The following is an 8,022-nucleotide window of genomic DNA, read 5'->3' on the forward strand; positions in this document are numbered from 1 at the left end:
TATTTAAAAAGTTATGATGATTCGTCCTTAGGTGACCCATCTTGCCCCACTCACCCTACCTACTTGTCCTTATCTCCATCCTTATCCTTATTCCCTTCCTTTTCCCTCGGGTAGATGATGAAATAGGCTATTATTATGCTGCCCTCGGTCGCATAAATGTCACATGTTACAATAGAAAAACCCGAGAAAAACACATTTGAAGTTAAAAAAAAAATACTTTGATTATTGTCGCATTTGATTGACTTCAACGCAATTCAACTATCGAAACATGTATAAATTCATATGTTGACAAAATATTTAAAAAATGCTTATCAAAATATGACTTTGACATAAAAACCTAAAAATGTCGAAATGTAACATGTGACATTTATGCGTCCGACGGCAGTATGGCGATGGCACAAATGTCCCAAATGGAGGATAGCGTGCCTCTGGAGCCGGCCTTCTGATACCTGATACGCCACTATGGTTCAGTCACAGATAACAGATGTTTATCCTAGAACTTAATTTAACTCAAAACCTGTGTAAAAACTGTAAAAACCAAATGCGTTGCTCACTTCTTCCAGCCATACATGTAATTGCTGCAATAATTGCTACCTAACCGGGATTATTCGCGTTTGTCATTTGTACTCAAGTGTTGTGAATGTGATCGTTACGCCATCTCCAAATGCTTGTTAGTTTGGTTTCCTCATTGAAATGACTGTTGAAATGGTTTACACACATTTCGTATGTTAGGATGAGCGTCTGTTATGTGTGGTAAGACAAACGTTGTTAGAGACCGAGAATCGCTGCATCTCCACGTTTGTCTCAGAAAGGAATTCTTGTTAGTAGGGATTGTCGAACCATTGTCAATCTAGGACTCAGAATATCTAGTAGGTTTGTGAGTTTTCGGTACAGATACAGATGAATGCTGATGCAGGTGATATGTAATTTCAGGCTTATAAATATAAAATGTTGTTATTTATTTACCAGAAACAAATATTGTAAACTAATTAATCAAATGAAACTGAATCTTATTCAATCACTTATTTTTTCCGCCACCACCACCACCTTTGGCGGCACTGTTCTGGTGTTTGGCTTCCATCTTGCTGATCGCTTTGAAGACCTTCTTCTTCAGCTCCTTCTGACGTTGCAGTTTCCGGAAGTCGTTGTCGACTTTCTGCTTTTTGTATTTTTCTGACTTCTGCTTGGCCAGCTGTTTTCGCTTCTCTTCTTTGTTTTCAAAATTTGTTTTAATCATCGTCATCATCTTGTTAACCTGTTAAGCAAAGATATGAAAACATTAGAAAATAATGTTATATGAATGTTTTACTTTACATATTAACATTCAACACCTTAAGCTAACCCCTTGCCTTCCCCGCGGCTTCGCCCCCTGAACATCTAAATATTTAAAATGCTCGCTTTGAAATTCGGCATGCTTATGAGCACTACAGATCTAAATGTGTTTTGTTCTCCTCGTCATACACGGATTTTTTAAACCAAACGCAAAAATGGCGTTAAGTCTTTTCCAATCATGCTAAATAAAGCATACAACAGTTTGATGCAAAAACCCCCATGACGAAGAAAACAAACCAGCCGTACCGATAATACCTAAAGTCACGCTATATAGTATAACTTACCTTTTGCTCGTGGGGCGAATGGACAACAGCAACGCGCTCCAGCGGTTTCTTGGGATTTATCGGTCCGAGCTTCGGCTTATCCTTGTAGGGCAACGCCTTTTGCAAGCTTTTCGGAATCACCAACGGCCTGAACTGAAGATCTTCCCTTTCAATGGGCTTGTACGAACTGTCCTCCTTGGCCTCGAATTGAATGTTCCCTTCCCGCTTCAGCTGGGCCAAAGTTTTCATACCGACCCATTTGATCTTCTTTTCCGGTGGGAGCAGAAGATTCGTCACTGGTGCGTAGAAGTTCGGGACGTTCACTTTGAACCAGGTCCGACAGAAGACTATATCGCTCAGTACGATTCTGTCCTCGAACGTGGCACGGAAACTTCCCTCGGGTGGCACGGCTTTCTTTATTTGACCTCGGATGCCGGAAACGGTTTTGATTTTCGCTCCTTCGAATTTGGCCACTTCCAGGGTTGAGTTGAACATTCCCTTGACGAATGCCGTCTTCTGGTAGATTTTGTACGGTGTGCCGATGAGCTTGAGCTTCTTCATTATTTGGGCAGACTTGTCGCTTTCGCTGACGGCTCCGGTGGCGGCAACTCTGAATCCAAGTCGTTTCGTTTCCTGTTGATCATATGCAATGGATTGGATCGCCAGCAGACCCGTATTCTGCGGAGTTATTGGCCCCCAGAATGTCACACTGCAGGTTACGTGGTTGGGCGTGTATTTAAGATAGCGATGCTTCAGATCGTCTTCGACCTTGGCAAACATTGGAATAGTCTGGAAACGTCGCCAGCCAAGAGAAATAATCAACGGATCGCCAGCTTTTAGAATCTTCTTATACCATCGATGCTTTTTTACTTTGCAGGTAACGTAGCCTACATTCTCCTCGGCCATGTTGAGCCCTCCTATCAGCACTGGATATTGAGCATCAAAGTGCTCCACAAACTCGCTGGGAACATTTTTAAAGTTCAGGCGGACATAGAGTCCCGCTCGATATCCTTCTATGTTCAATCGAATTTCATCATCGAGACTGGAGAATTCCTTCTTGTTCAGCTCGGATTGCCGTAGGGCATCAGCTTTCAGTTTTTCGTAGTATTGATGATCTCCTTCTATATGTTGATCATCTTTTTCGGGATTATCGTATTCAGCATCAAACTTTGCCTTCAACTTCATTTTCTTAGCCATCAGTTCAGTCCTTGACATGTTCTTTTCCTCTATCCTCGATAGCTTCCTCTTGAGAGGATTCTCTTCTTCCTTCGAGTCTGACTTTTCTTTGCCATTGTCCATCTTACCACTGGTCGGCTGGCCAGCATGCTTTTCACCCGTTTCTAAATCCTCAAAATCTCCATAAACCTCATCATCTCCATCACTCATATCATCTAGCTTGAGTAATTCTTCAGCATCCTCGGAAGCTTTCCATTTGCCCGTTACAAAGCAGTTTCTAATCAACTTCTTGTTCTCTTCTTCGGTCCAATCTCTCACACCATCAGCATACTCTTCAAAAAAGCAACCTTCATCTACATCCTGAATGCTTTTCTTCTTCAAAATCTCCGCCTGCTTCTGGGCTACGCTCTTGAACAATCCTCCAAGTAAATCATCGTCCTGATTTTCTTCATCTTCTTCCAACTCTTTCTTCTCTCGATCTTTCTTGAACTTGCTGAAAACTCCATACACAATTTTCATTAGATTCTTGCTGGTCGCCTGCCTCTCCAGATAATCACTTCTCGCTTTGGATGCCAGTCCTGCCTTCCACGCCATTGAATTGGACGCCACTTCATCATCCGCCCCTTCCTCATCGGAAGAAAGAAATCCACTTGATTTTTTGGTCCCGTACCCGTCTGAGGCATCATTCACATCATCATCATCTTCTTCCTCATCCTGGTCCTCGTCTTCCGATTGATCTTCAGGTTTCCAACCCGTTCGTGCAACACGTCCAGTCTCATCGTCAGACTCTTCGACGCCGGAGTCCTGATCGCTCTCCGCATCGCTTTCGCTGTCCTCATCATTATTTTGGTCGTCATTAATCTGAAAAAGTGTATGTTTTCACTTCATCATTCATTTATGCAGGATTGACTTTTGGCAAATTTCATTAATAATTATTGATTAAATTTAGAATCATTATATTATGATAGTGTGTAACTATACCTGATTGAGGTAGTCTAGATTTATTAGGTACGCTTTCAAAAATTTTATTTATTTGGTTCCCCTCATAATTGTTTAAATTAGGACAAAGAATGCACTTAAAAATTGATCTAAGATATTCTCAAAAAATCGACATACTAGAACAGGGGTTCCCAACCTTTTTGAGGTGGCGACCCCCTTTAAGAATTTTCAAAGCATCTGGGGCCCAATGAAAATTTTTAGAAAAAAATATGAATTAGATGAACGAAACCGAGTTTTTTTTGGGTACAGTGACTTAGCCAGAAATTTGCTGTGGGAGGGATTTTGACGATCAATGATACGTTTGTCTTTAATTCGACACTCATATTTCGTAAACAATGATGTCATGTACGTTTAATTTGAATCTTTGCTGAAAAATAGCGGCGCAGCCGAAATTTTTTTTCTTCTGAAGGCGTTTTGTACTGAAAATTTGTTCCTCCAATTGTGGCTTTTAGGGGTAGTGGTATACACAATTAACCCTCTAATACCCAATACCGCCTTTAGACGGGGTATAGTTTGAGCATTTTTGTAATTTTTGTTTCGTGGAAAATCAAAATTTTTATATTTTTGGCTGATATTTAGGACTGTTTTATATATCTCAAAATGGTTTTTGGTGTATTTTAAAGCGTATTTACATTTTTTAAAAATCATTGAAAAATTGATGTTTTAGTCACCTTCTAGAAGTCATTGTTTATTTTGCATTTAATCATTGCAATTTACATATTTTAAATTTTTCCCAAATCATTCTATCTTAGTTTTATAGTTTAAGGGAATCGAATACACTCTAAAATTATTTTCCTTAAAATTACACGGAAAATAAAATTTTCATTGAAAAAAATTTAAAATAAAAATATTTCAACAACAATCATAATATCTCAAAATGTTTTCATCTCAAAAAATCCGTGCCCCAAATAGGCTTCCAGGAAAAATATAAAACTTTGGGGATGTTCAAAAATAAAAATTAGAAAAATCAAAAACTGAAATTCACGAAATCGAGAATTAAAAAGAATCATCTTCCAAAACATGTTTAAATCGATTTTAGATGACGAAAAATGATGTTTAGATCAAATTCAAAAATTTGGGTATTAGAGGGTTAAAAATTGGTATAATTTACACAAAACAGAATAAAAATTTAACAATTGTTCGGTAACATCGCGGCCCCCTGGACTGGCTTCAAGGCCCCCCAGGGGGCCGCGGACCACCGGTTGGGAACCCGTGTACTAGAATATACCTGAAACTCTCGAGATTTGATAACATCACCATCGCTGAACAGCCTGAACTCTTGATTCTCGATCTGCACATCCAGTGTTTCCTTTTTTCCGATGACCGACTTGACTAGTTCCTGTTGCTCACTGTTCTCCACGGCTTTCTTATGACTATGCGAACCTTGCAGTTCAATATAGACGGCATCCTTATCGTACACAATTCCCCCCACGCCGGACATCGGTGCGTACAGAAGCCGTTCCTTTTCCAACAGATTGCGCTTCTTCTCGGTCGATGGCAGTGGACACGGATCCGGCAGGGAATTGAGCTCTTCGATTTTCATGTCGCCCAGACCAGCTATGTGCACCATGTTCTCCTTCTTAAGGGGAACACCCCGTACGTAACCGTACAGAACCACGTCACGGTCGCATTTCGGATCCAGTCGAATCTGTTCTGAATTTGTTATGTCTTCCATACGATCGGCCAGAATGTAACTATGGGCTCCTCTCCAAGACAATGGTCGGAATTTCATCACCGAAATAAACCTACCGAGGTTCTTTATTTCGTTTCTCACGTATTCCCCATGGATCAACCCCGATAGATAGAACAGCTTCGCACCGTCGTACACTTCAGTCCAGAACCGATGCTTGAGAACCTTTTTCTGCATCTTAACGGCTTTGGCCGTCTTTATCGTATCCAAGTGGGTCAAAATGCCCATAATCTTGGGCATCCCATGCACTTGGCAGATGTTCAGGAACTCAAATATCTCCATCTCAAAACCGAAACTGGCGTCGACCATCAGGAGGACCAAATCTGCACATTTAGCTATATCGATCATGCTGTTGATATCATTGTTGCACTCGATCAACGTAATTCTTCGCTTCTTGGAGGTGATGATCGTAATTGGACCGTTAATGTTGGTCACATTGGTTCGGGTAAAGTTCTTAATCAAATTATTGATCAACGTTGACTTCCCGACCTTGGGTGGTCCGACCACAGCAATCAATACCGGTGGAGGTTCTTCTGGTGTCTTATCCACCAGCGGGATATGATGCTTCTTGGTCAGTACATCCTCCTTCCTGCGGAATCGCTTCTCGGCACTGCGAGCTTTGGTGATGGCAAATGCCTTAACATTTTTGCCCTTGTCCGTCGGTTTGTTTTTGGATTTCTTCTTGTCGGCTTTCACACCTGAAAATTCGAATCGTAAGGCATCGCCATGCGGTTCTTCATAAAGCAGCATCACTTACCTGCCAATCGTTTTTTGTGGGATTTTTGCTTTTCCGTAAAGCTGCTTTCATCTGCCATGCTGGAAAAACGTAGTTAGAACTTGGCAAACTGATATATTCTCTTAATTAGAACGTAATTTCAAGGAAAAAAATTGTAACTAACAACGCACATGTAACGTGAAAGGAAGAATAAGGCAATCTGGCGTTCATCACCCTTCTCTCTCAAGCAGCAGCAGAAGATTGAAATTTTTTTGTTTAATGTTTTCATAGGGAAACGTTTCCCTATGAAAACAAACCTATCCTCCTCGGGAGCCAAAAAGAGAAAGGTGATTGAACGTCAGATAGCCTTCAAAACAAAATGAGCTACTGCTTCTCACGCGTGTTTACCTAAAAGTTGCTCAGCTGGCCTGAATAAAGAAAATAATTTTCAGCGACGGGTAGTGGGCGCATGATCAAAAAATGATGGACGTAATATTTGAATCTTCCCTTTCGTGGTGGTTGTCGTATTTTCACCAGCGGGTACCTTCTAGAGTCCCTATAATTAGAGTCTGGCGGACTGTCACTTTCGACTGGAGCCAATCGAGCATGACGTCATAGTGTCCTCACCGATAAATGCTACACCGTGACGTCATGCTCGATTGGCTCCGATCGAAAGTGACAGTCCGCCAGACTCTAACTAGACTGACTCTAGTACCTTCTGGTTGACTGCACTGACGTTTGAGCTAAAACGTCAAACGAATTGAAATCTTCTGGCGAACGCGAGCGTCTTTTTGGTCGCGCTTGCATTTTCCTTAAAAAATTGTGGAAATCTTTGAAAAAAGCTTGATTATTTGGTCGCTTTAGTTTGAACCGATATTATTCAAACCTTTCGCAATGGATGATGGTGATTATGACAACGACGAGTAAGTATTTAGCCTGGTTAAGTTCAGCCTAGGAGAGCTAACCTTACAAACGTGTTGTTTGGGAATTTTCCAGTGTCGGAGGAGACGAATTCGACGACGTAGAAGAGGACGATAACATTGACGAGCTGAACCAGGAGGAAGATGGAGATAATATTGAACTAATAACACCCGGGCAAGCTGGTGGTGGAGTTCCAAAGTCAAAACGGATAACCACCAAGTATATGACCAAGTACGAACGGGCTCGAGTTCTTGGCACTAGGGCACTGCAGATTGCAATGTGCGCTCCGATTATGGTGGAATTGGAAGGCGAAACCGACCCTCTGCAAATTGCCATGAAGGAACTCAAGCAACGGAAGATACCCATCATCATTCGACGGTTTCTGCCGGACGCTTCGTATGAAGATTGGAGCATTGACGAGCTGATTATCATTGATCATTAATGCAGTTCTGAAAGTATGTTTGTGTGAATGTATGAGTTTATTTGAATATATTATAAGGAAGTCTCAATTACTTCTTTCATTCTAAGTAAAATCAAACATAAATCCATTAGGAGAAACGGTTTTCATCTAATATAGGGGAAATTATGTATTTTCGTCAGTTTTGTTCTCTTATTCGTGTTTTTTTAAGCTGTTGTTGAAAAGTCTGCCTCAAATCTTTCCCAAACAAACTGAATTATACAATCAAGTTTCAGGCAATTGGCCGACAAAACCCCATATATGACAAAGAGAACAAACCTGCTTATACTACACAATAGTTCTGTCCTGTCCAATAAAGTTGGTTGAACATGGTCGAAGTTGCTGCATCCTACCACATACCGATTGGCATAATCGACGAAATGCACTCTTCGGCTGCCAACAGACCATTATGCCAAGCGACCCTATGCTGAATAACACAGACCCGATAGGAAGAATTAAAAGACCAGTT

At 41.0% G+C, this 8,022-nt stretch overlaps 2 protein-coding genes across 2 annotated transcripts; one reads left to right on the forward strand and one right to left on the reverse strand.

Moving 5' to 3' along the window:
- Nucleotides 1–922: 922 nt before the first annotated feature.
- On the reverse strand, nt 923–6,388 carry LOC109414265 (ribosome biogenesis protein BMS1 homolog). The gene is made up of 4 exons (XM_019688086.3): nt 6,218–6,388; nt 4,999–6,158; nt 1,617–3,632; nt 923–1,255 (listed from the first exon to the last, which is right to left on the reverse strand). Exons 1-4 carry the CDS (start codon nt 6,273–6,275, stop codon nt 1,019–1,021), a joined length of 3,471 nt encoding a protein of 1,156 aa, XP_019543631.3. The 5' UTR covers nt 6,276–6,388; the 3' UTR covers nt 923–1,018.
- Nucleotides 6,389–6,914: 526 nt separating this feature from the next.
- On the forward strand, nt 6,915–7,605 carry LOC109423678 (DNA-directed RNA polymerases I, II, and III subunit RPABC2). The gene is made up of 2 exons (XM_019698674.3): nt 6,915–7,098; nt 7,172–7,605. The coding sequence occupies exons 1-2, from the start codon at nt 7,070–7,072 to the stop codon at nt 7,536–7,538; spliced, it is 396 nt and encodes a 131-aa protein (XP_019554219.1). The 5' UTR covers nt 6,915–7,069; the 3' UTR covers nt 7,539–7,605.
- Nucleotides 7,606–8,022: the final 417 nt, after the last annotated feature.

The sequence above is a fragment of the Aedes albopictus genome, chromosome 2, assembly GCF_035046485.1.
Source record: "Aedes albopictus strain Foshan chromosome 2, AalbF5, whole genome shotgun sequence".
In the NCBI taxonomy this organism is placed as follows: Eukaryota; Metazoa; Arthropoda; class Insecta; order Diptera; family Culicidae; genus Aedes; species Aedes albopictus.